Source organism: Equus caballus, chromosome 7 (assembly GCF_041296265.1).
Source record: "Equus caballus isolate H_3958 breed thoroughbred chromosome 7, TB-T2T, whole genome shotgun sequence".
In the NCBI taxonomy this organism is placed as follows: domain Eukaryota; kingdom Metazoa; phylum Chordata; class Mammalia; order Perissodactyla; family Equidae; genus Equus; species Equus caballus.
This window is the reverse complement of record NC_091690.1, coordinates 55,361,408-55,387,939: the sequence shown is the minus strand read 5'-3', so window position 1 is coordinate 55,387,939 and position 26,532 is coordinate 55,361,408. Positions and strand designations below refer to the sequence as shown.

The 26,532-nt window shown below is 54.4% G+C and overlaps 2 protein-coding genes and 1 long non-coding RNA gene across 19 annotated transcripts in view; 2 read left to right on the top strand and 1 right to left on the bottom strand.

Annotated features, from left to right (window-relative positions):
* The window catches only part of HNRNPM (heterogeneous nuclear ribonucleoprotein M), a 357,001-nt gene that overhangs the window by 300,421 nt on the left and 30,048 nt on the right, over positions 1–26,532 (top strand). For 2 of the 16 annotated variants that reach the window (XM_023645553.2, XM_023645547.2), the window contains exon 1: positions 19,428–19,657. The exons of 1 other annotated variant lie outside the window; for it this stretch is intronic. In XM_023645553.2, the coding sequence (XP_023501321.1) occupies positions 19,545–19,657 (113 nt within the window). In that variant the 5' untranslated portion in view covers positions 19,428–19,544. Of the gene's footprint in view, positions 1–19,427; positions 19,658–20,149; positions 20,296–26,532 lie in introns of those variants that run through there. 13 more of the 16 variants (XM_070273181.1, XM_070273168.1, XM_070273192.1 and 10 more) reach the window with 9 other exon arrangements.
* On the top strand, positions 2,203–16,468 carry MARCHF2 (membrane associated ring-CH-type finger 2). Of its 2 annotated transcripts, none has more exons than XM_001487921.6 (5): positions 2,203–2,352; positions 7,154–7,381; positions 12,039–12,234; positions 13,574–13,783; positions 15,659–16,468. In XM_001487921.6, the coding sequence occupies exons 2-5, from the start codon at positions 7,206–7,208 to the stop codon at positions 15,815–15,817; spliced, it is 741 nt and encodes a 246-aa protein (XP_001487971.1). In that variant the 5' UTR covers positions 2,203–2,352; positions 7,154–7,205; the 3' UTR covers positions 15,818–16,468. The 2 variants fall into 2 exon arrangements, with proteins under 2 accessions (XP_001487971.1, XP_070129297.1); XM_070273196.1 differs by lacking the exon at positions 2,203–2,352 and adding an exon at positions 2,385–2,659.
* Positions 17,865–19,007, bottom strand: LOC111774309 (uncharacterized). The gene is made up of 2 exons (XR_002809257.2): positions 18,869–19,007; positions 17,865–18,224 (listed from the first exon to the last, which is right to left on the bottom strand). It is a non-coding gene; the product is annotated as an uncharacterized lncRNA (long non-coding RNA).

The following is a 26,532-nucleotide window of genomic DNA, read 5'->3' as shown; positions in this document are numbered from 1 at the left end:
GGAAATATACCTGAAATGTTAAGGGTTAATGAGACACCACGTGTGTACCTTATATTCAGAAGATTCCGAAATGTTAACCATTGGGGACTCCAGGCAAAGTGCTAATGGGAGCTCTATGTCTCACTTCCGCAACTTTTATGTAAATTTGACATTATCGTAAGATAAGAATTTTTGAAAAACCCAAGTTCGTGGATTTAACCATTTGATGTGTTTTGATCTACTGTAATCATTATCCTTTTTAAAGTCCAAATTGTCTCCTCTGTGGCCAGTGAGAGCTGCTTCTAGTTGGTTCCATCCACATTACCTTGCTAGGTAACGTCTTTGAGGAAGACATGTGGTTTCTGGTCTATCAAGATGCGACAGGTGCATCTTCTACATTTCCCGCCCCAGACCCAGAATCAGCTGCTTCCTCAAGGTTTCCCGGTTCTCCCACTTGGAAATGGTGTTTAGAGACCACAATTTGGGCTTAGGGAGTGCTCATTGCGACAAGCTCGAGCTCAGTCTTTGTTTCAGTGGGGACTTTTTCAGAGAACAGACCTAGGAAACGTCTGCTTTTTATAAAGGTAAAATTTATCGTGATATGTCCAATTCAAATTCAAGACGACCGGGTTTTAATTGAACATAATCAATCTTACATCTCCTTCACGCCCTCTGAAAATCCTGGTTCTTGACACCAACATAATTACTTCTTTGCTTTATCCGATACTAGATAGGCAATAAGTTCAGAATACCAATTTTAACACCATCAATAACAACATAGCAGTGGTATGTCCAGTCAAACTGTTGTGTTTTAAAGTTACTAGATTCCATCTCTGTATTGTTTTGTCACTAACTAGATACACAGGTTTGTTCACTTTATTTAATTTTTGTTTTTAGCACTATATTTACATTTAAAATTTTGTTTTATCATTATAGAAAATACTTACATGGTTGGAAAGTCAAGTATATAAAACAAGATATACTTTTTAAAGGTCTAGCTTCTCTCTCTGTCCCCTCCATCCTACTTCTTCCCTCTAGAGGTAACTTTTAAAAAATGTTAAATGGTCTATCTTTCCTTTTTTTTTTGCGAGAAAGAGTAGCCCTGAGGTAACATCCGCTGCCAATCCTCCTCTTTTTGCTGAGGAAGACTGGCCCTGAGCTAACATCTGTACCCATCTTCCTCTACTTTATATGTGGGATGCCTGCCACAGCATGGCTTGACAAGCAGTGTGTAGGTCCACACCCGGGATCCAAACCCAAGAACCCCAGGGTGCTGAAGAAGAATGTGTAAACTTAACCGCTGCACCACCGGGCCAGCCCCTATCTTTCCATTTTTTAAAAATATAAGCCAGTGCAACACAACAGAATTTAACTGAGGGAATTGAGCTGATCTACATATTCCTAAGTATTGAGCCAAGGGAAGAAAGGAACAATGAGACAATTCTCCCGTTCTACCTCAGGCCCTTTGCATGTGCTGAACTTCTCACACCTTAGTTGTCAGTTCAATTGCTTCTTGAAGGAAATATTTTTGCAGTTTCCAAATTATTCCATGATATGCCCCCCCTCGCTTGCTATAATTTATCACCTTTGTAATTAATAATTAGTTACATAGTTGGTTAATGGTCTGTCTCATTCCCTAGATCGAGGTCCATGCGGGCAGCAATATTTGCCTTACTCAACGTTGTGTGCCCATCTCCCAGCACAGTGCCTGGCTCATAATAGGCCCTCTGATTGATGTTTATGACATCTGATGAATGAATCTATTGTATACATGAAGGAATAAATGAATGATCAATAATGATGTTGGCTTTAGGCTCTTCCACGGCCCCCTAACCTCCGTTTCCCCTCTGTGAAATGTGATCACGCGGTCCCTCCCTCCCCCGGGATCGATGAGAAGCGCAAGAGAGGTGATGAGCACCCATAAATCAATTCCTTGGCCGGCGTCACGTTGAATACTGTAACGATTTTATTAATTAACAGGCACTGGTCGCCGGCAGGTGGCGCCACTAGCCCCGCTCGCGCCCCGGGCCGGGCTGGGGCGGGGTCACGGCTGGGGGCGGGGTCAGGGGCGGGGGCGGAGCCAGGACGCGGCAGGGGCGGAGCCAGCAGTTGCGGCGCCGCGGGGCCTGTGCGGCCCAGGACGTCCCCGTCGCCTCTGGCCCCGCCCCCCAGGGCGGGACGTGCACGGCGATTGGCCAGTGAGGGCGAGAGGCGGTCGCCATTGGCCCGCTCGCCGTCGGCCCGGCGGGCGGTGTCCGGACGCAGGTGCCGGCCGGAGCGGAGCGAGCGGCGCCGACTGGACCGGCCGGGCCGGGACCCGGGCCGGGGCTAGCGGAGGGGCCTGCGCGGCCGCCCGGCCCGGCCGCGGATCAGGTAGGCGCGAGCGGGCGGGGCCGAGGGGCGCCAGTCCGCGGGTCGGCCCGGGGTTCGAGGCCCGAGCCTGGCCCCCGGGCAGGACGGCCGGGCTCGCACCCTCGGCCTCCGCCTTCCCCGGGACGAGGGGCTCGCAGTCCGGTCTCCAGGGCGGCGGCAGGTCTCGGGGCCCGGCACACAGTAGGCGCCTCTCGGAGCCTTGGTTTCCCCATCTGTGAAACCGGGTCATCCCGGCGCCGATCTCATGAGGCTGTTGGAGGTGGCGGAGGAGGAAAGTGCCCTGCACACAGTAGGCGGTCCATAAGCGGTCAGTGTCCTTCCCCAACCTCCCTCTCAGAGGGGCTGTGCCTGGAAAAGAGTCAATATTCTCATGAGCCGGGAATGTGTACAAAGCAGAGCGCCTGACTGTTAGTGGGTGCCCCAAACTGGGTAGCCAGGATGTATGTGACTGACTCATTTAGTCCTCCAGGGACCGTCGGAGGTGGAAGTGCTAGGAAGCTTCCCGTTAGACAGATGAGGAAGTCGAGGCTCAGAGACGTCAAGTCTTTTACCCAGGGCCACACAGCAAATGAGAGCAGAGCTAGGATTAGAACCTGGCCTCCAGTGACGAAGCCTCTCCTTGGTGAGTGAAGGGGAATGAATGCATTTCGCAGGCTCCACCTTTATCCTGAAAAATAATTATGGTGAGCATTTATCGAACATTTACTGTATGCCAGGTGCTGACTGTGCCTTGTCTCATCAAACCCCCTCAACAGCTCTGTAAGCTGATGGCGGTGATTGTAACAAGAGCTAATATTTACCAACTTCTTCATATTTACGGATTTTTGAGCTGGGTGTCATTGTGACCCCCATTTTATAGATGAGAAAATTGAGGCACAGAGAGTGAAGCAACTGGCCTGAGAGACACTGTGAGGAGTTAGGGTCCTCGGAGTCCTCTGCCCTCAGTTTCCTGCCCTCAGAAGAAGGAGGCTGGGCAGGTGTGGAAAGGCTGTGGTGTCCCAGTGCCACCCCAGACATGCCTAGCCAAGGAATCGAGCCTGGGGGCTCCTTCTCAGGAAGCCCCTCAGCAGACTCAGTCCACCAACTCCGTCAACCTATTTGGCAGAGGAGAAGGATGAGGCCCAGAGAAGCCAAGCGACTTGTCCTAGGACACACAGCATCAGGGCCAGAGTCAGGACTTAAAAGAACTCAAGGGTCTTGAGTCCCAGACCCACTCAGTGGACTAAGTTCAAATGTTGGTGCTGTTTCTTAGCTGTGTGACCTTGGGCAAGTAGCTGCCCCTCTCTGAGCCTCAGTCTCCTCAGCTGTCACATGGGGTCATTTATTGGACTTATGTCATAGGTTTGTTGTAAAGACTTGGTGAAATTCGTCTCCCGGGCACTGGGCCCGGTTTGCTTGGGACCTTGGCTCAGCCCCCATCTCTGCAGCTCCAGAGCTGAGCCTAGCCTGCAGCCACCCCATCCTTGGGGCCAGTCTCGACTTTGGCCTCTTGTAAGCCCAAGCCTCTGTGGTTTGCACAGACCTCTAGCCTCTAAACATATCTGATTCCTCCCCTGGGCGCTGGCAGACCCTCTGGGGTCCAGAGACCTGGTTCTGCCACTGCTGTGACACAGAGTAGGGTCCAAGAGATGAACGCAGCGACAATTAACGTGGCCACTCTGTGCCAGACGCAGGGCCAGGCGCTGGGGGTGGCGGAGAGCAAGTCCAGCCTGGTCCCTCGTTCACAGAGCTCACGGAAGCACGGAGGACAGAGGCGGTTACACAGTAAACCAACACCGAGGGCGTTTTTGGAGAGGGGCGCGTTCTGGGAGGGCGGTAATGTGGACACCAATGGTGGCCAGAGTGATCAGGGAAGGCCTCCCAGGGGAGGTGACCTTTGCAGAGGACACTTATAAGAACTATTTAGACTCCGTGAGCTTGGCACCTGGCACACAGTAGGTCCGTAATAAAGAACAGCTGCTGGGGTTGTTTTGCTCATTGGTGTGTTAGCAGATTTACCAGATGGGTTTTTGTTTTCCTCTAAGAATAAAAGAAATAGCAGAGCTTAACATGTACAGGAGCTGTGATGGTTCTTTTTTTTTTTTTTGAGGAAGATTAGCCCTGAACTAACATCTGCTGCCAATCCACCTCTTTTTGCTGAGGAAGACTGGCCCTGAGCTAACATCCGTGCCCATCTTCCTCTACTTTATATGTAGGACGCCTACCATAGCATGGCTTGCCAAGCAGTGCCATGTCCACACCCAGGATCCAAACTGGTGAACCCCGGGCTGCCGAAGCGGAACGAGCAAACTTAACCGCTGCGCCACTGGGCCGGCCCCTGATGGTTCTTATAAGGCCCAGTTACTTGCAGAAACGTTCAGACCGGTCCTTTGTGGGGCAGGAGGAGTGGCTTCCCCTCTGTGTGCCTTCCCCCAGTAGCCCTGGGGCTCCCCTGCTGACCTCAGAGCTGGGAGTTCTGGTCGCAGGCCCTCAGGAGGGACAGGGGCACACACCACAGGCCAGGCCCAGCCGCTGCCCGGCGAGCGTGTTATCTCGGTCACGCAGCCTTCCCCCGGGGCTCCTGACTCAGGGCGATACAGTAATCCCTCCGTATCTTCGAGGCATTGGCTCCAGGGACTCCCCCACCCCACCCCACCCCACCCCAGCAGATACCAAAATCTGCGCATGCTCACATCCCTTATAGACGATGGCTTGGTATTTGCGTCTACCCTCTGCACATCCTCCTATGTACTTTAAACCATCTCTAGATCACTTCTAATAACTAATACGATGGAAATGCTGTGGAAATAGGTGTGATACCGTTTTGTTTAGGGAATAATGACAAGAAAAAACAGTCTGTCCGTGCTCAGTACAGACGCAACCATCGTAGGCCTTTTGATCTGCGGATGGTTGAATCCGCGGAGGTGGAACGCGTGGACACGGAGGGCCGCCTGTAGTGGCTTATCTGGCCTGCAACGGCCCAGTGGTGGAGGCCCGGAAGGGCGTGCTGGGTCAGGAGGGCTTCTGGCTGAGCTTTCAGAGGGCGCTGATCTGTTGCCAGACTGTCCTGGCGCAAAAAGTTCGTCAATGACTTACGCTACTTTTCTCCCTTTTCTTCTCTCTTGGGGTCTCAGATTTTGACGGGCAGGGGTTGGTAAAAGCCGAGGGTGGGGGCACCTCAGTGAGTGTTGCTGGGGTCTCTGGGCCACAGCTCCCGGAGACAAAGGCCTGAGGATGAGACCAGTAGGAGACGGAGATCCTTAGCTCCAGGACACCTGTATTGGCTTCCAGGGGGCGTCTAGAGAGGCCTCTGTTACTCTCATGAAATTCTCAGAGGGAAATGCACAAGTCTCACTGGCTAGATGGAGCAAGGAGGTTGGAGGAGGGAAGGAGGAGGAGTTTGGAGGAGGGATGGGGAGGAGTTTGGAGGAGGGACGGGGGAGGAGTTTGGAGGAGGGATGGGGGAGGAGTTTGGAGGAGGGATGGGGGAGGAGTTTGGAGGAGGGACGGGGGAGGAGTTTGGAGGAGGGACGGGGGAAGAGTTTGGAGGAGGGATGGGGAGGAGTTTGGAGGAGGGACGGGGGAGGAGTTTGCAGGAGGGATGGGGAGGAGTTTGGAGGAGGGAGGGGGAGGAGTTTGCAGGAGGGACGGGGGAAGAGTTTGGAGGAGGGATGGGGAGGAGTTTGGAGGAGGGACGGGGGAGGAGTTTGCAGGAGGGATGGGGAGGAGTTTGGAGGAGGGATGGGGAGGAGTTTGGAGGAGGGACGGGGGAGGAGTTTGCAGGAGGGATGGGGAGGAGTTTGGAGGAGGGATGGGGAGGAGTTTGCAGGAGGGATGGGGAGGAGTTTGGAGGAGGGATGGGGAGGAGTTTGGAGGAGGGATGGGGAGGAGTTTGGAGGAGGGACGGGGGAGGAGTTTGGAGGAGGGATGGGGAGGAGTTTGGAGGAGGGAGGGGGAAGAGTTTGGAGGAGGAATAGAGGAGGGATGGGGGGAGGTTGGAGGAGGTTGGAGGAGGGATGGGGAGGAGTTTGGAAGAGGAATAGAGGAGAGATGGGGGAGGTTGGAGGAGGGATGGAGGAGGAGGGATTGGGGAGGAGGCATGGAGGAGGGATGGAGGAGGAGGTTCCAAGGATCCCTTTGGCAGGTCAGACCTGGGGTCGGGGCGGATCCTGTTGAAGTCACCACCAGCGCAGACTTGAGATTGCTGCCCACAGGCCTCTCCTCCGGGACAGAGATGTGCCTTAGAGCAGCTGCTCTGGAGGGGACAGAGGCCTCCCTGGTCCTCTCCAGCCTGGGTCACTTCCTTCATGGCCTGAGGTATCAAGGAGTTCAGAGCCCTGCGAGAGGCCCAGAACCAGAAGGGTCAAGGGAACTCACCATCTTGGTCTGCGGGGCCCAGTTTCTAGCTCATTCTGCCCCACTCAGAGGCAGGCTCTGTTCTCTGAGCCCAGCACTGGGAGTCCGGTCTGCGGAAAACAAGACTACATGGCTGGCGGGCATGGTTCCGGCCCAGGAAAGCGCCAAGCACAGGGTCGGGCACACAGCAGGTGCTCAATAACTGTGGGGGGGCCGTTACTGTCTCTGGAAAGGTGATGCTAGGGGCAGCCTGCGAGCACTGAGGGCTGGACCCGGCTGGCCTTTCTTAGGAGAGTTAGAGCCTCAGGTGTGCCCCAGGCCTGGGCTCGGGGGTCCTCACTGGATCCTCACCCTATACCCCCATCTCACAGATGCGGCCACTGAGGCTCAGAGAGCTGCATTCAAACCTCAGTCTGTGTCTGCCTCACTGACCTTGCCCTTAATCTCCCTGCCCGCCTCTCCCCAGGCTCCTGGGACCATGGGCCTTGGGCCCTGAGGACACAGGGCTCCCTGTGGCCATGACGACGGGTGAATGCTGCCACCTCCCCGGCTCCCTGTGCGACTGCTCCGGCAGCCCCTCCTTCTCCAAGATCGTGGAGGCCACGGGCCTTGGGCCACCCCAGTATGTGGCACAGGTGACATCAAGGGACGGCCGGCTCCTCTCCACTGTCATCCGGGCCTTGGATGGGCCGAGGTGAGTGAGGACTGAGCAGGTGTCTGTCCTCAGTGGCTTGGCTCTCTGGGCCCAGTGCTTTCCTCCCAGTCTGGGGTCAGAAGTCCAACCATCTGGAGGGGCAGGTGGGCAGATTCCCAGAGAAAGGGCTCAATGAGTCACTACCCCATGGGAGGCCAGGAGGCCCACGGCTGGCGGGGCCTGATTCTTTAGGAAAAGCAGAAACTCCAGATTACGCCGTGAAAGCTGAAGATTAAACGTTGGCGAGGAGCTCAGATTTTGGCGAATCAGTATAAAGAGGGGGTAGGAGTGTAGGCTGTGGGCTCACGGTGCCTGGGCTCAAATCCTGCATGGAGACCTCTCTCCCTGTGTGACCCAGGACAAGTCACTTCCCCCGGTGTCTCTAAGATGGGGATACCTTCCTCCCGGAGCAGTTCTGAAAGCACGTTGCCATGGTCCACATAAAGCCTAGGACGGGGGTGGCTGCCTCACAAGCATTCTATACAAGTATTTAAAACCCATTGCTGGTGGGCCAGCCCTGTGGCGTAGCAGTTATGTTCACTCGGTCTGCTTCGGCGGCCCAGGGTTCGCAGGTTTGGACCTACAGACTGCTTATCAAGCCATGCTGTGGTGGCATCCCACATAGAAGAGCTAGAAGGACCCACAACTAGGATACACAACTATGTACTGGGGCTTTGGGGAGGAAAAAAAAAAAGAGGAAGATGGGCAACAGATGTTAGCTCAGGGCCAATCTGCCTCACCAAAAAGCATGTCTAAAAAAAAAAACCTTGGTGTTGACCTTCGATACCCACCTGTGAGCAGAATCAGCCTGCTTCACTCATTGGTCATCACTTCCAAAGAAGGGAGTTTTAAGGAAACCCCACACAAATTGGAATCCATTTTAACTCACTTAGATTTCAAACAGTTACCAGATTGGCTGGAGGAGTAGGATTCTAAGTGATTTCTTTTTCTTTCAGTTTTTCAAGTTTTACCTGTTGTTGCTGTGTTTATTGGCTACGATTTAATTCATAAGCTTTTTCCCCTCAGTTTTGTTTATTGTGGTAAAATATGCTTAACATCAAATGTACCGTCTTAACTATTTTTGTTTGTTTGTTTGTTTTTTGTGAGGAAGATTGGCCCTCACCAATCTCAACCAAGATCGTTGCCAGTCTTCCTCTTTGTGCGTGAGGAAGATTGTTGCTGAGCTAACATCTGTGCCAGTCTCCCTCTATTTCATATGTGGGACACCACCACAGCGTGGCTTGACGAGTGGTGCTAGGTCCACACCTGGGATCCGAACCTGTGAACCCCGGGCCGCCGAAAGGGAGCATGCGAACTTAACCATTGTGCCACCGGGCCAGCCCCTTAACCATGGTTAAGCGCACAGCTCAGTGGCATTAAATTCATTCACGTGGTTATGCAACCATCCCCTCCATGTGTCTCCAGAACTTTCTCATCTTCCCAAACTGAAGGTCTGTCCCCATGAAACAAAACTCCCCACCCCTCCCCTGGCCCCTGGCGCCACCATCTCTTTTCTGTCTCTCTGGACGTGACTCCCGTTGGGCCCTCGTGCAGGTGGGATCATATAGTATTTGTCCCTTTGTGCCTGGCTTATTGCACTCAGCGTAATGCCTTCCATTCACCCGTGGTGTCGCAGGTGTCAGGATTAGTTCAGAAGCTTCTCATTCAGACAGGAAGAGAAGCAGGGGAGGCCTCGCAGGGCTTTGAGGGAGCTCACAGCGCTCACACTCTTTGTCTCTGCCTGGCGTCACGCCCTCCGGGAAGCCTTGCCTGCGCCCCATGAGAGCGGGAGCTCTCTTTCTGGGCTTCTGGGCTTCCTCCAGGGTGCTGGTTTTTAGCTCTGCGTCTCCATCAGACCCTTGAAGTCAGGATGGGGTCTGTCTCTGCTGGTCCAGCCAGGCTGGGAGCCAGAGCACCCTTGGGGCCTCCCAGCCAGCACTGCCAGGACAGGTGGCCCGGGAGGAAGCTGACGGAAGCTGGGGTCTCCCTACACGGGGTTCCTGAGGGGCGCTGAGTGAGTTGACCCCACTGTGCCCTACTCTCCCTCTTGACAGCTGGGGAAACTGAGGCCCAGAGGGAGGCGGACTCCTGTCAGTGTCCCTGAGCAGGGCTGAGGCTTGAACCCCCACTCCGGTGGGGAGTGACTCGGGGAGGAGGAGCTCACTGAGTCCCAGCAGCCTCTCCTGCAGTCCCCAGAGACCCAGGCGAGCGGCGGGTGGGACGGCCATGCCCGCTGAGACCACAGGGCCTCCTGAGCTGCTCTGGCCTCCTTGCCGGCGGCTTCTCCCGTCTGCCTTTTGATGCCACTCAACCCAAACCTGGCGGGGCTGAAGGCCAGGGCGGGACCTCCCGTCCCGGAGAGCAGGCCGCTGTTTCTCCCAAGAGCTGTCGTCATCCAGGGACGTGGCCTTCCCTACAGCCTCCGTGCCAGCCTCCCCGGGAGCAAATGAGGATCTTCCGGCCGCTGCTGCCGCTGGGAGGTGCTGGGGTTGGCAGAGGCCACGCAGGCAGGTCACCGTCCCCTGCCCTCGCCCTGTAACTCCTTCTAGCCAGCCTGCCAACAGAGAGTAAGCAGGAGTGGGGCTCAAGGATGTCATAGCCGGCGCCTTCCTAAAAATCAAGCCCTCTATCTGGCTTCCAAGGAGACCTGGGGCCCTGGGGGCACATGGCAGAGACTAGGCGGGGCGGAAAGTTCTGGACCCTGAACCCAGCAGAGGCCAGAGAGGAAGGGCCAGGAGGCGTCTCTGGGGCCAAGACAATCTACAGAAACTCAGGCTTGGGGCCAGGCTGTGGGGCCCCTGGACCCCTCTGAGCCCTCGGCACTCTGCCCACCAGGCTGTGAGCGGGCCCGGGCCTTTCTGGAAGCTGCCCCAGCATTGCCGCATCCCCAGCCCTTCTGCCCAGCCTTCCCCACGGCTTCTGTTCCCTCCCTCGCTCCCCATCTCCCATCTCCTCTTGCTCGTGGAGCATCCCTGGGCAGCCCCATGGGAGTCTGTGGTATCTCCCCTGCTCCCCCATCCCTTTTCCTTCTCATCTGTATCGGGTGCATCATTTTCCTGCTGGAATTTCGTGAGTGAAGCCCCTTTCTCTTGCCCCACTGTCTGTGGCAGGCAGCATAGCCTAGTGGCTCAGAGTACACAAGCCGTGGATCCAGACTTCCTGGGTTCAAACCCCAGCTCTGTGGTCTACTGGCTGTGTGAGTTTACACACACAAGTGAACCCCTCGATGCCTCAGTTTCCCTGTCTGTCAAATGGGGGCAGAAACAGCACCTTCTCCACAGGCTCCCTGCAAGAACGAGACAAATTAATCCCCGTGTTGCCCTTTGTGTAGTGCACAGTCCGTAAACGCTCCATAACAAATCCGTTTCTGTTTTGTTTTCTCGGAACTTGCTCTTCCCGAGTAGGATGCCCGGGACAAACCCCAAACTGACGTGGCTCTGCCCCGAGGTTCTCGTCCCTTCCACTTCCTGGGGTTGGTTTCCGGAGGAGGGATCGCTCCCCTGTGAACGTGGTGTGTGTCTGGGGAGCGAGGGGTCAGAGTGGAGGGGGGCGTAGGGCTGCCGGCACGGCAGACGTGAGGGGTCTGCCCAGCGCCTGTGTTCTGGCAGCCAGGCCCCGCCCACCGCCAGCCACGCTCAGAAAAGTGTAGAAACAGTTGGGAGGGGAAACTGGCGTTATCTGGGAAACAGCTCTTCTGCTCCGCCCCCTTCGTGTGTTCCTACAGTGGCTCTCCGGACAGAAGTGTCTGGAAAACAATGACTCATGTGCTGGACAGCCTCTGGGCCCACCAAGGCCACTCCCCCAGCCTCCTGAGCTGCCCCAGGAAGGACCCAGCATCCCCAGAGACCCTGCTGGGGCTGAGACTTCCCCGAAGCAGCTTCCTGGGGATGCTTTTTATGTCTCTTTTCCGAGCCTCACAAGAGCACAGGAGCGGGAAGCTGTTTTCCTTGGATGCTCAGGTTTCTTGGGTAGTGCAGCCTTCAGGTGTGGCTAGATCCAGAGCCTCTGATGATGGCCTTGAGAATCCACCCTTGCCCGTGTCTTGGCTCTGCCTTCCTCTGTTTGGCATCATTCACAGACTCCACGTGGAGACCAGGCTGCTGCCAGCAGTTCCAGACTTAACATCAGCCACGCTGCCTGTGGTTCTGGAGTTTAGTGGGGGGAAAAAAAAAAAAAGAATTTCAGGAATGAATTCCCAGTGGCTCTGATTGCATCACACATGCCCTTCCCTGAGTTGGTCCTTGTGACCAGGAGTGTGTAGTGTTCTGATTGGTCAGGTCTGAGGTCATCAGCGGTGTCATCAGCTCTGCCCTAGTCCCTGAGGACCAAGGGTTGAGAGCAGGGTGGTTACCCAGTACATTGAAGGTGGTATTGCAGGAAAAGGAGGAGCGGACACTGGGCAGGCAGGTACAAGAGATGCTCACCCTGGGCCTAAAAGGGTGCCACCAGAACCCTGGGGAGGAGCACATCACTCCGTCTGTGGGAATCTGGGAAGGCTTCCCAAAGGAAGGGACATTTGGAGCTGGGTGTTGAAGGATGAGTAGAAGTTTGCCAAGTGGCAGCAGAGGGGCAGTGCTGAGTTCGTGATCCAGCAGGTAGTGAGCAGGCATAAGCAGGAAGCCTGGTCCTTGCTCATGTGTCCTATCTGTGTGTCCAGCGATGGTCCTTTCTGCCGCATCTGCCATGAGGGAGCCAACGGGGAGAGCCTGCTGTCTCCGTGTGGCTGCACCGGCACCCTGGGCGCCGTGCACAAGAGCTGTCTAGAGAGGTGGCTTTCCTCATCCAACACCAGCTACTGCGAGCTGTGCCACACGGAGTTCGTGGTGGAGAAATGTCCCCGGCCCCTCATAGAGGTACGCTCGGGAGCCTGAGGCTGGTGCGGGTGGCGGGGACCAGAGGCGGGGACTGCCCTGGGCCTGGGGCAGTGGCTTCTCTTGTCGGGTGGACCCCTCCTGCCCCCCGGAGATTCTGCTGATGGAGGTGGGGAACCAGGCCTGAGGTTCCAGACTGGCCAGACCCTGGGCCCCCTCCCTGTTTGGGTCACTTCAGATGACCCCCTGAAGCCGAGGCCTGAGGAATGAGGAGCCAGCAGAACCCAGGGAAGGGAGGTCCTGGCAGAGGGCACAGCAAGTGCAGAGGCCCTGAGGCCACGAGGAGCTTGGTGTCCTTGATGCCCAGTGGCTGGAGTGGAACGAGTTAAAGGAGGAAGGTGGCCCGGAAGGAGGCGGGAACGGCCACACCCAGCTTCGACTTTAGCCTGAGTGTGATGGGGTGGGATAGGGCACTCCCAGGCCTGGCGGGTGCCTTGCTGCTCCCCAGGGCCGTCCCGGCTGGCTGGATGCCCTCCAGCTCCTCCCTGCCCTCCTTGGCAGGGGGGTGGCTGAGAGCTACAGGCTAATGTCCCTGGCTGAGATGTGAAAGGCTCCTGGCCCACCTGGGAGCTGGGCTCTTAGGAGAACGGTGGGAGGGAGAGCCAGCCCCTCCTGCACCTGTCCGCCTCTTACCTCGAGCTCCAGCCACACGAGCCTCGTCCCCACTGCACTTTGTCTAATCTACACATGTCCACCTCAGGGCCTTTGCACATGCCATTCTTGCAGTCTGGAGTGCCATCTCCCCCATTCTTCACGTGGCTTCTCCTGCTCATTCAGCTCTCCACAGCAGGGCTTCCCCTCCCTGACCATCCACCCCACTTCATACCTCTCCTGACTAGCAAGGGAGTTCTGGTTTGGCAGGGACCCTTTCTGTTCTGTTCTCCAGAGTTCCATGAGTGAAGCCCATATCTCTTGGCCCGTCATCTGTGGCAGGCAGTGGAGCATAGCGGCTGAGGCCACACAGGCCCTGGGGCAAGACTTCCTGGGTTCTAGTCCAGGGTTTGTGGATGACTAGCCGTGCGAGTTTGTACAAATGAGTCAGCCCCTCCGTGCCCTCAGTTTCCCCCATCTGTAAATGGGGGCAGAAATGCCCAGCATCCAGCAGGGCCTGGTTCCTCGTAGGCTCAGCAAGCATAGGAAGGAAGGAAGGGATGGAGGGAGGGGCCAGGCAGGAGGACGGTCCTGCAGGCCCAGCAATCAAGATGGGTGTCAGCCGAGGGGGGCATAGGGCCTGGAGGTCCGCACCGCATCCCCAGCGGGGCCAGCGGGAGGGCGCCGGGTAGACCCTTCAGCAGCTCGCCCGCTCCCTTCCTCCCCGCAGTGGCTGAGGGACCCGGGGCCTCGGACCGAGAAGCGGACACTCTGCTGTGACATGGTGTGCTTCCTGTTCATCACGCCACTGGCCGCCATCTCGGGCTGGCTGTGCCTGCGCGGCGCCCAGGACCACCTCCGGCTCCACAGCCGGCTCGAGGCCGTGGGGCTCATCGCCCTCACCATCGCGCTCTTCACCATCTATGTCCTCTGGACGCTGGTGAGTGGCCGCCGGCTGGAGAGCAGGCAGCTGGGGGGCTCCCTGCTGGCGACCTCCCGGAGTCTCAGGGGTTCCAGATTCCGAGCCCCACCAAGGGCCAGGGAAGCCTGAGCCTGATGTGAGCCTTCTGTTCTGTGGGGACCAGGGCACCTGCTCCCCAGTGCTGAGCGTGGCCTCCACCACCCATGAGCCCACCCAGAGTCGGCCAGGCTGCGGGGAGATGCCGGGAGGGAGGAGGATGAAGCGACTGCGAGAAAAACCCCTGGGATTGAGAGAGACTGCCCTGGGGGTGTCGCTCCAGGCTCCTGGCAGGCATTAGCACCCTGCTGGGAGACCTGAGGTCCCCCAGGGTCTCACCCCTGGGGCAGAACCACTGCCTTCCAGCTGTGGGGGCGTTCCCTCTCCACGATGATTTTGCAATGCATCCACCAGCGTGTATTTTTTTAAGACAAATAGGATGAAATCATAAGGCCTGCTTTGCAGTCTGCTGCTGTTCACTTTCCTAATGTCCTTTAAAAAAACAGGCAGCCACCCAACAGCCAGTCATCGTGTGGGTGGACCATATTTATCTAGCCAATCCCTTGTGATGGACACTGGGATTCCTTCCAATGTTTTTCTTCTCTTTCCACCTTTTTTTTTTTTTTTTGCCTTTATGAACCGTGCTTTGGGCGCCAGCCGTGCAAATATTTCTTGGAACTTGCTTCGTCAGAGTATGAACCACTGACAGTTCTTTATCAATGGTCTTGTATAGACTTCATGTATTAGAGCAGTTTAAGTTTCACAGCAAAATGGGGAGCAGAAAGTGCAGAGAATTGCCACGTACCCCCTGTCCGCTCCCCACAGCCCCCCTCACAGTCACCATGGCACCAGCGTGGTCCCTTTGTTGCAGTTGATGAACCAACATGGACACGTCATTGTCGCCCAGAGTCCATAGTTGACACTGGGGTTCACTCCTGGTGTGGCACATTCTCTGGGTTTGGACAAATCTATCAGGACATGGATGCATCATCACGGTATCATAGAGAGTAGTTTCACTGCCTTAAAAATCTTCGGTGCTTCTCTTATTCATCCCTCCATCCCCTCAGCCCCTGGCAATCACCGATTTTTTTTAGTGTCTCCATCGTTCTGCCTTTTCCAGAATGTCACAGAGTTGGAATCATCCAGGATGTAGCCTTGCAGATCGGCTTCTTTCGCTCAGTCGTATGCACTTAAGGTTCCTCCGTATCTTTTCATGACTTAAGAGCTCATTTCTTTCTTTCTTTTTTTTTTGAGGAAGACTGGCCCTGAGCTAACATCCGTGCCCATCTTCTTCTACTTTATATGTGGGACGCCTACCACAGCATGGCTTGCCAAGTGGTGCCATGTCCACACCTGGGATCCGAACCGGTGAACCCCGGGCCGCCGAAGTGGAACGTGCACACTTAACCACTGCACCACTGGGCCAGCCCCTCATTTCTTTTTTGAGATGAATAGTATCCCATTGTCTGGGTGTCCCACAGTCTGTCTATCCATTTGCCTACTGAAGGACATCTTGGGTGCTTCCGTGTTTTGGCAACGATGTGACCCACTGCCATGGAACCCCTTCTAAGAGGCTGCATCACTTCATCCCCACCCTCTGAGACACAGAAGGGAGTTTTTTGCTCCGTGCTGCAGACCCCCTTAGCTTTGCGGGGCCCCGAGCGCTGGTGGGGAGCTGCCCCAGGAGAGTGAATGGGTGTGAGTGCACAGTCTGTATGAGAAAGGCTTGGATGCTTCTGGAAGCATGGGCCCGGCCCTGGTTTGGGCCCAGGCAGCTGCCTCGGGGACCCAGTTTTCCTCTCCCGGGGGTGGAGGCTGCCGGCCGGCCTCCCCACCCACCCCTGCACTGCCTTACAGGTCTCCTTCCGCTACCATTGCCAGCTGTACTCCGAGTGGAGAAGAACCAACCAGAAGGTGCGCCTGAAGGTCCAGGACGTGGAGGGCTCTGAGGGTGCCCAGCCCCCGCTGCTGGCAGCCGGACTCCTGAAGAAGGTGGCAGAGGAGACGCCCGTGTGAAGGCCAGGCTGGCGGGGCCAGGGGCAGCTGGCGATACCCTGGCGTTGGGAAGGACGGAAACTGCCCGACTCTTTCTGCACGGCCAGAATGCTTTTTAGGCCAAGAGACACCAAGCGGAGCTGACTCTGTGATCCCGTGTGAAGACACTCACTGATTGTTTTGCACACCGTTATACCCGAGGAGGCGGACGTGGTCCTGAACTTCCGATGGAGCAGGCACCCTGATCTCTTCCCGAGGTCCACTCGGTCCCTTCGGGGCCAGTAGCCCTGGTGAGTTGAGGGTGTCCATCAGGCCGGGAGGTTCCACAAGCTTCTTGCGCTTCTCCGCACCTGGCAGGCTCGCTTTCCCGGCACCCTCGACTTCATCAAGTTGCACCGCGTTTCAAAAACCCACCCCGAATGAATAAAAGCAGGCCTTGCTGGACAAAATGGACTTGTCAGTTACGTTTCTGAACCGAGGCCTCAAAGTGAGGCACCCGGGACACGAGGGGAGTCAGGGACCACACCGAGGTAAAGAATAAAAAATGAAAAGAAAGGCCCTCTGCTGGTTTTGAGGGATCTGTTATGAAACGCACCGCAAGAAGCAAAGTCTGAGTTTTCAGGTGAAGAGCAGGTAGCGGGATTATATAATAAATGATTTACAATCACTATACGTAAGTTTCCACTTCCTTTGCATCTCCCATGGGCCAGCCGCCACGCTGGTATACTTACTAATGACTAATGCCCACACTTCTGGAGGGTTCCCCATCTCTGAGCCTGCACGGGCACCCTCCCTCTGACTCTCACTACCATCATCGGTGGGAGGAATAGCTAGCACCTCCATTCTAAGGGTGACAAGACAGGGGCCCAGAGCAGAGAAGCCTCTGTCTGAGGCCCCACAGCTCTAGAAAGTGGAGTTGGGTTGCCCTCAGGTCCGCATGGCCCCACTGCTGAGCTCTATGCTTCCCCTTCTGTGAGGACTCAGGAAAAGCAGCAGAATATGGTCGTGCTCATAACAGCATCCACCGTTTGAGCACTTTCCGAGCTTTTAACCTTTGAGGGTTCTCTGCATCAGGCCACATTTCATCCTAAGAGGAGCCCCGACAGGTGGGTTCCCGAATTCTCTTAGGAATCTCATTTGCAGATGAGCAAATGGAGGCTGGAGCAGGGGGGTCGCTCCCTCAAGATCGCACCTCCCTGATGGGCCAGCACAGTGTCTGGCATGTTCTATTGATTTTGGCATGAATCCCTGTCTGTTATGTGGCTCACCCACAGAGGAAGAAAAACCCTTTCTGCCCGGGAGTAGAAGGACGAGCGGCAGCCAGCCTGGCCACAGGAGTGGAGGGAACAGCACAGGGTACAGGCCTGGAGGCTAGAGTGTGCGTGGCCTGTGGTGGGGCAGCATGGCAGACGAGGTTGCTGGAGCAGCGTGACGGAGGGGCAGAGGGGTAAGAGAAAGGCAGTTAGAAAGATGCGCGGCACTCTGTGGGCATCTGGCGGTCTGCAGAAACCCAGGGTCTTACCCAAGTGCCTTAGCTCCCCCAGCGCTCAGGGGCCCTTCTGGCCACGGCAGCTCGCCTCTCTACACAGGCCTGGCACCCACCTCTTTCAGGCCAACTTTGGATTGCAGTGCCCCTGGAGATGATGTCAGGAGGCCCCAGGATATGCCATCGTGAAAAGAGCTGTTTCCTTTGCAAATCTCTTCTAATCCTTTCAATTACATCGAGGAGACCGTTGTAGCTTGGGCTAGGCTTTTTTTTTTAAGATTGGCACCTGAGCTAACAACTGTTGCCAATCTTCTTGGTTTTCTTCTGCTCTTCCCCCCCCCCCAACCCCCCCCAGTATATAGTTGTATATTTTTTTAGTTGTGGGTCCTTTTACCTGTGGCATGTGGGAAGCTGCCTCAGCATGGGCTGATGAGCGGTGCCATGTCCCCGCCCAGGATCGGAACCAGCGCTGCTAGGCTGTGTTAAATGACCCTTAACCCGAGCAAAGAGAGAGCAAGCCTCAGGCTCAGCCTTTGGCAGTGTGCGCGACTGAATTTATACTTGAATAGCATCATCCTCCTATTTTTTACAATAAGTTTTCATATATTTACTTTACACATATTTGCATATATTTACATGAGATGTGAGGCACAATTTTAAAACATGCCTTTAAAGGAAAAGGAAAGTGTGAAGGAAAGACTAGTTCAAGAGATAGCAAAACCCAGGATCTGGGCACAGTTGGGTTATGTCAGCCAGCCCGTAGAAGTCCAGCCTGGAAGAGAGTTTGTTTCACAACCAGGGCCTGGCTTGTCCCTGATCTCCTGTCACACCCACTGTGGGAGAAAGGATCAGACAGGTGGCTTCTTGTTCCTCCTGCTTTGCATTGGGACGCCTCCCTGATTCTGAGTCTGCTGTGGCCTCTTCTGCCATCTCTGAGCTCGGCTAGAGGAGGAAGGTAAACTGAGACAGAATGAATCCAGTGGGGCCATGGAGGAAGGGAAGGTTGGTATGGGGGCGGGGGGTGGTTCAGGAGGTGATGTGGGAGGAGGAGGGGCTTGAAGATGGGCAGGAGAAGGGAATTCTGGGAGGCAGGTGAGTTTGGGAAGTATGTGGGAATGGAGCTGGAAAGAGAGGCTGAGCTACCAGGTGGATTTATTCTCTGGTCCTGAAATTCTCAACCCTGGCTCAGAATTGCCAGGCAGAATTAAGCAGCTGGGAGGGTGTGGTAGGTGACATATTCCCCAGAGCCTGATGAAATGTAGTCATTCTGTGAGAGAGGAGGGGGAAAAAACCCTCTTTCCCTTCGTAAGCCTCGAGTTTGGTGGTAGATGGGAACTTCTGCAAGATCCAGTGAAGCATTTCAAAGTTCCAGAGACACCAGGGAGAGGGGCTGCTGCTGGGGAAGGGAGCCTGAGGCCTCTGAATGTGCCCCTGCGCTCTGGCCTCTTCCCGGGCCAAGTGGCTGCCCCAGGCCATAGCCTGTAACAGCCCTGAAATCCAGTTTGGGGACGGAGCCAAGCCCTCAGGCAAAGGCACCCAGCCAGGATCAGGCAGGAAGGAGCCCCGGTTAAGGTTAATGAGATCACCTGGCGTCTAGCTCATTTCTCCCATCACGTTTGGATTCCTGCTTGTTCATTCGCTCAAGAAACATCCGCGAGCACATACGAAGTTCTCAGCCATGCGTTTTGTTTGTTGGTTGATAGGTTCAGCGAGAGATTCAGGCCACGGGATGTGCACCCAGGAGCCCCCAACGTGGTAGGGAGACAGGTCGGACACAGCCCAGATATTCCTGGTGCAGGATGATCCTTGCGTAGAGACAGCATTTTGCACGCCAGCTCTACTGCCTGGCCCGTCCGTGTCCTGCCCTCCTTACCTGGCTGACTCCTTCATATTTTTAGTAAACAGAACTTTCGCTGCCCCTCTTCCCCACCTCTGATTACAGAAAGCTGGGAGTGGCGAAGTCCGGGTGTCCGGGTCGGGTGTGGGGAGATGCCTCCCCTAAGAGGCCTGGGGAACCGGTGGAGCATCGCGAAAGCGCCCAACCTGAATTTGCTGCGGGAATGAATGGATCCCAGCGGCCGGTCTGCGCCTGCGCGCGGCGGGGGCGTGGCCCGGAGCAGGGGCGTGGCCCGGGGCGGGCGGGGACGAGGCGGGAGCGGGCCGCGGCGCGCGCAGGCGTTACTGGTCGCGCCGGGTCACGTGAGCGCGCAGGCGCAGCGCCGCGCAGCCGGCTCCCTCACACAAAGCCCAGACGCGGAGAAAATGGCGGCAGGGGTCGAAGCGGCGGCCGAGGTGGCGGCGACAGAGCCCAAAATGGAGGAGGAGAGCGGCGCGCCCGGCGTGCCGAGCGGCAACGGGGCTCCGGGCCCGAAGGGGTGAGTAGCCCGCGGCTCCGCGTCCCGGGCCGGGCGCCTTCGCGGCGGCCCCGTTAGGTCTGTTGGCGGCCTCCCACCGGCGCGGCCTCGGCCGGGGCCTTTCCCGCGGGGCCTGCCCGCGGCGGTGGCGGCCGCGGCCGCCAGGGGTGACGCCGGGCGGCCCGGCGGCGCCGCTCTCTCCTCCCGGGGCTCGGGCTCAGGTCCCCGGGGCCCTCCGGGCCGGGCCGACCCCACGCCGAGGCCTCGGGCCCTGCCTGTGCGCTCGCGGATGATGGCGCGGGCCTGGTGCCGGAGGGACCCCGCGGTCGCGGCCTGCCCGCCTGTCGGGTGACCTTGGGCGCGTGGCTTTACCTCCCCGCGCCCCCCAATATCGCCTGGGGGCTCAGTTTCCCGCTCCGGCTACTGGGGGGGCAGGGAAGGGAAGCGAGCGCGCGCGTGGGGGGCTTCGCGCGTGGTCGGCCCGGTAAACGGTGGCGGAGGCGCGTGGGAACCGGGAAGGACCGCGAGGCCTCTCGGGGCGCCCCCGCGTCCCCTCCCCCGCCCCGGGCCCCCGGCGCCCGCCTCCTCCCAGGTGCGCGGGAGGCGTTGGTGCGGCGATCGGCCCTGCGCAGCCAACAAAGAGCAGGAAAGAAAAAAAGGCGAGAAACGTCCTCTTCCGTGTTCCCGGGGGAGAGCCTACATCCTCGCGCGGGCTCACCCGCTCCCGGGCTCCGTCACCTCTGCGAGGCCCGCCTGGGGCTCCCACTCGGGCCCTTGGCTGTTCAAAGTTTTCTCCAAGCCTTAGAGCCTCGTCTGCGCCCCCGCGAGACCCGCTCGTCGTGCTGACAGTCACCTGGAGGGGAGACGCGGGGAGACGTGTCGGCCCGACCGGCGCCCGTGGGGGGAGGCGGGGGGAAGGCTGGGCGCACGTGACTTCCCACCAGTTTTCTTTTCTTTTTTTTTTTTTAAATTGTGGTAACGTGTGCGTAACGTGAAATTGGCATTTTGGGCCGTTTTAAGGGGACGGTTCAGCGGCATCGGGTGCACTGTGTTTTTTGTTGTGGCCGTCGCCGCTGTCCCACGTCCAGAACTTTTCCGTCACCCCGAGCACACGAGCCGTGAAACAGTGACTCCCCATTTCCCCCCCCCCCGCCCGTCCCCAGCTCCTGGAAACTTCTGTTACACGTTGTGTCTCTTAGGGTTTCGCCTTCCCGCAAATGTCTAGTGCGCGGAACCGGAGTTCGTGGAGATTGGAAGTGAATGTGGTTAAAGCGCGTTGTGTCACCGAGCGCTCGGCGGATGACGGGCGGTGCTGGTAAACCCTCTCCCCGTCGGTGGGGAGGCGCAGAGTGCCGTGGTTGCTGGTCCTCGGAGGGCAAGAGAATGGCAGCCTGGAAGGGTGCCCAGCACTTTCCTGTCGAAAACTCTGCAAGGGGATGTGTTCGTTTAGACTTTTTCCGTCGTCTGTCTAGGGGAGCCCAGGAGGATTTGACGGCCATTTTTGGAGGTCTTTTTTCTTTTTTTTTAGGAAGATCAGCCCTGAGCTAACATCTGCTGCCAATCCTCCTCTTTTTGCTGAGGAAGACTGGCCCTGAGCTGACATCTGTGCCCATCTTTCTCTACTTTATATGTGAGACGCCTACCACAGCATGGCGTGCCAAGCGGTGCCATGTCCGCACCCGGGATCCGACCCGGTGAACCCCGCGCTGCTGAAGCAGAACGTGCAAATTTAACCACTGTGCCGCCAGGCCGGCCCCAAAGGAGGCCTTTAAGATGCATTTATTTCCCGTGTTTTTCTTTCAAAGCAGTTATCTCAGGAGGGACTGCTGCTAGAACCGTGCTAGGGGAGAAGGCGAATTAGTTATGGGTTATAGCATCTGGGGTACATATTTCAAATTTCCTGTTTTCCACTGTCCGTTTTCAAATAGTCATTTTGTGACAGATTCACTTGACAAACGCAACACATAGACCATTAGAAAGCCTGAAGGTTTTAGAGAGAAAATAGCCCTTGTTGGAAAGAACCTCAGAGTCTAGGGCTGCTTAATAGAGGATATTTCAGGGAACTAGCAACACTTAGCTGTATTTCATAGGGCCAGTGGAAAACTGTGTGGGTTTTTTGTTTTTTGTTTTTTTTTGGCTTATGAATCTCTTTAGAATAAAGCCCATGCCCAGAGGAGAGGCGAGTTAATATTTTCGTAGTAATGTAATTATGCTGTGATTGAAGTAAGGGAGTTACCTGGTAGGGGGCAGGGAGGGGCTCCCCTCCCCCCAGCCGAACCCCTGGGGCTGGGAGGTGTTCCGGAGGAGGAGGAGGAAAGAGGGTGACTGGGGAGAGGCAAAGAGGAGAGGGGCCAAAGGCTGGGGACTTGGGGATATGCTTTGCATATTTATAGAGAGCTGAGGCCACTGTAGCATTTAATGCTGGAACACTGGGGGCCTGCTGGTGGGCGAGGAATTGCAGGCTGAGGAATTTAGATCTTTATCTTGAAAGCCCTGGAGGGATGGAGAGTGAGTGAAACTTGGTTCTTCTGACCTTTGTGTCCAGCAGGAGTGGAGTGTGTGCTGTAAGCAGAAAAGGCAGGGAGCTGGCAGCCTTGAGGGCAGTTACTTTTCTCCGGGGTGTGAGAGCAGGAAATTTTATTTATTTATTTATTTTTTTGAGGAAGATTAGCCCTGAGCTAACATCAAGCCCATCTTCCTGTACTTTATATGTGCGAGGCCTGCTGCAGCGTGGCTTGAGAAGCAGCGCGTAGGTCCATGGCCGAGAACTGAACCTGCGAACCCGGGCTGCTGAAGCGGAACATGTGAACTTAACCGCTGTGCCACCGGCCGGCCCCAGGATTTGCTTTCTTTTGATGAGAAATGTATGCCATCTAAAGTCAGTCAGGATTCAGAGTTGGAATATATTTAGTCAGGGAGAAAAAGCATTCATTTTAGAGGAATATATCAGTTTAGGTTTGAGTTTCTTTTTTATTTTTAAATAAAGATTGAACCATATATTTAAAATCAATGACATAACCTGTTCTCCTTCCGTAGTAATGTTATGGCTGAATCAGAAAACTGAGAGATGGATTGGTCATTCAAAAAATAAAACGTTTATGTTTAGTGTAGATTGCCCGGGAGGTAATGTTAATGTCAACTTTGTTTTGTAACTGAGAAATGTTTTTCTTAAGCTGTTGAGAAAACTCAGGTTCAGGAAATGGACCCAGAGTCTGGGGGAGGCCGTGTTGACTCCAGGGCCTTAGCTGCTTCCAGGATGCTGCCCTGGTAACCTCTCACTAAACACAGTCACTTGAAGTGTTTTATTTAAACCAGATTCTCTGCGTTGCAGTGATTTGAGTGTTTGCTGTACTTTACAAAGTGATTGTGTCCTTGGCAGAAGGCATTTTTGAAGCAGGTTAGGTTGTGAGCCCAGATTAGAGTGGGGCCTCTGGGTTGATCAAATGCGTGCTGCCAGCTCTTTGCTTTCCCTTTGCTCTTTGATTTTATTCATGGCCAGGCAGAGACACTAGTCTACAAAGAGGAGTGAGCTTGTTTCTCTCCGGGACTCTCACATGCGCTTTCCCGCTTTCCCGGGACCATATTTTGCAGTGGTGAGGTTGAAAGCTGAGCTGCTCCTTTGGTGGTCTGTAATGAGTACCACGCCTGGGCCGCCTCAGCCAGTGGGCTTGTTTTAAAGCCTCATCAGCATATGCCACAGTGGAAGGCCAGGATTGAATCAGGCTCCCTCCCTATCCCCTCAAGAAAATTATTGGTACACAAATAGGCCGTCGGCTCAGTGACTGTGTGCCAGGTCTCTCTTTAGACCCGTCAGCGTGGATAGTAACCTTTTACAGGTGGAGGAACGGAGGCCTAGCAGAGAGATGGTGACGCTGGGGCTCGGACCGAGATATGGGCCCTAGTCACCTGTAGTACTGCTCCCTGAGATACCGTGCTGAGCGTTTACCAGCTGCTCTTTGTTAGGCTGTTGGTTCTCGCAGCATCCCTGTCAGCTACCATGGAAATAGGTTAGTTATGCTGGTTTTGCTGGTGAAGAACCAGAGCGGTGAAGAGCTTGAGTCACGTGGGTAGTTAAGTGGTAGACGGGCAGCTAGAAGAGTGCTATGAATAGTGCTCTCCACATCTTAAATGCATTAGAGGAGCTCAGGGTTGAAAGGATTTCTGTGCAGAATCATTTTACATAAGGGAAGGTTCTCAGGGGGCTTTGGGGAGGGGGCACTTCCTTCAGGAGATGTGGTCAGGATCTCAGGGCATCGGGCTTGCCATTTTAAGCTACACTCCTGAGTGACAAACTGAGAGTCGTGAGAGTGCTGTATGTGGGAATGCCGTGGAGGCCTAAGAGGGTGGGGATTCAGGGATTCACACAGGCACGTAGCAGTTCTTTGTGGAGTGGGCACTCGGGCTTTTTTTTTTTTTTTTTTATCTTTATGTACAGTATAATTCTAGGATGGTGGAGCAGTAACATGATAAATTACCAGTTTTCAAAGAATGCTGTCAGACAATTCCAAAGCCATATTAAACATAATTAATCTTGTTTTAATGACTTGGAAGGTACTTAAGGTATATTAGGCTTGTTTTTATTGATATACTATGAAATAGGTTGACAGAATGTCAGAAAAAGTCTTTATTTTATTAGGTCTATTTAGAACATCAAGTGGATGACCGGATGCCAGAATCAGTCAGATGGTGTGTTTATTGGCAATTGAGAACTGAGAACTGGTTAGCAAGGAGGATATTGGTAAGACATTTAGCTGGCCTAGGTAGAAGCTTATTGTGGCTTCAGTTTCTTTGAAAGATTACAAATTTGTTACTTTATATTGGAGTTACAAGTCAGGTTATTGGAGTTAGGATTGAAATTTAACAATCATGAGGGCTGGCCCCGTGGCCAAGTGGTTAAGTTCTCGAGATCCGCTGCAGGTGGCCCAGTGTTTTGTTGGTTCGAATCCTGGGCGCGGACGTGGCACTGCTCATCAAACCACGCTGAGGCAGTGCCCCACATGCCACAACTAGAAGAACCCACAACGAAGAATGTACAACTATGTACCGGGGGCTTTGGGGAGAAAAAAGGGGAAAAAAACCCAAAAAAATCTAAAAAAAAAAAGATTTAACAATCATGAGTCGAAACTTTTAAAACAGTATTGTATAATTGGCACAATAAAGTGCACACATTGGAAATGTAGTTTGATGAGTGTCAGTATATGAACCCCTCACTGAGTCAATAAATATGTCCATATGATATATACAATAAATATAGCCTTAGCCCCCAGAAGGCTTTTCTTGCCCCCCTGTAATCCTCTGAGTGCTGCCTTCCCCCACCCCTGGGCATCCGTGGATCTGCTCTTCATCAGTATGCCTCAGTGGTTCTCACCAGGGTGATTTTTTTTTTTCCCTCCGGGGGACATTGGGAAGTGTCTTGGAGACGTTTTCCATCTTCACCTTCAGGACTGAGGGGTGGAGTTGCTACTGGCATCTCTAGGTAGGGGTCAGGGATGCTGCTAAACAGTGCACAGGGCAGCCCCCCACCAGCAGTATTATGTGGCCAAAATGTCAGTAGTGCTGAGCTTGAGAAACCCTGATACAGATTAGTTTGCCAGATTGGATTTTTTTCAAATATAGAGTTTTATATGATGAAATCATACCATATGTACTCTTTTTTTTGGTCTGGTTTCTTTGAGTTTATTTATTTTGAGATTCATCCGTATTGCGTGTAGTTCATTACTTTTTGTTGAATAGTATTTCAGTGTATGCATATACTACAATTTGGTTTATTCATTTACTTGTTAGTAGACATTTAGAATTCCTGTTTGGGGATATTACAGATGACATCATGAGCATTCGGGTAGAAGCATTTGTATTGATAAATGCTTTTCTTCTCTTGGGTGAGTATCTAGCTGTGGATGATTGGCTCATGTGCTAGGGTGTGTTTAACATAAAATTTTTAATGTCTATAGTGTTTTAAATTTGGGGTATTTAGGATAAATCAGTTTATCTTATCAGTGTTGCTAAATTATAATCCACCTATAAAAACGTACTTCTAAAAGATTTTCAGAGTTGTTTTACATATATTTTAGGGCTAGAGAAGAATATTTCTCTAATTTTACAGTAAAGACGAGAACATTGGACAGTTTTTAAATGGACTTTTCAGGACACCATGCTTAAACTGTCACATCTTCTGTACGTGAGTGGGATTTCCTTAAGGGTGGTTCTCTATAATTCTGTCAAGAACAGCGTTGATGGTGATCATTAGATTCATGAAAAGGTCAGTTTTTTAAGAAGCTCCCAGTGACCAGAGGTAGTTCTAACCCTTTGCCTAGAGGAACCTTCTTGGAGGGAGGAAATGGTCAGCCAGAGAAGGATTCGGGTGCAGTGGTGCTGTGCCCTCCCCCGGGCATAATCCTTGTGAGCCACGTGATGGGGATTAACCCCAGAGCAGATACCCAGCCTCGATCGGCAGCTGGGCCGCTTGCTCTTAGCAGTAAAGAGCAGTAATAGTGCAGCCAGTCCGTCGCATACTGTTGTCTAGACACTTTGTTACCTGCTCTGGCTGTACTTAGTTATTTGTACATTTGTAACTAGTAGGTGAAAACACAGACGGGAACTATTACTGTGGCATGGACCCTGTGTCAGAAGGATGTTTTTTATTGTAAGTCATAGAATATTGGGGTTTCACAAAAAACTAGTTACATTAAAATACGTTTCTGTCCAGTGTAGGTCCAGGAAATGTAGATTGATCTACATTTTATGAATTTCTGCTCCTGCTTTCCTCCTCATCTGCTAAAAGACTCCTTGGCAGTTATGCTCTGTGTAGCAGATTCTGGTTTAGGGCTTGCCTAAGGAGTAGACAGGTGGCCTGGGTGACAGTTGAGGGTTTCCCTCTGAGATCGGCTTGTGGTATG

Bases quoted from the DNA above. Each gene is read 5' to 3' on its own strand.
- MARCHF2 (XM_001487921.6), top strand. From the start codon at position 7,206: ATGACGACGGGTGAATGCTGCCACCTCCCCGGCTCCCTGTGCGACTGC. The intron at 7,382-12,038 runs GTGAGTGAGGAC...CTGTGTGTCCAG, and splicing joins CGGGCCTTGGATGGGCCGAG to CGATGGTCCTTTCTGCCGCA. The intron at 12,235-13,573 runs GTACGCTCGGGA...TCCTCCCCGCAG, and splicing joins GTCCCCGGCCCCTCATAGAG to TGGCTGAGGGACCCGGGGCC.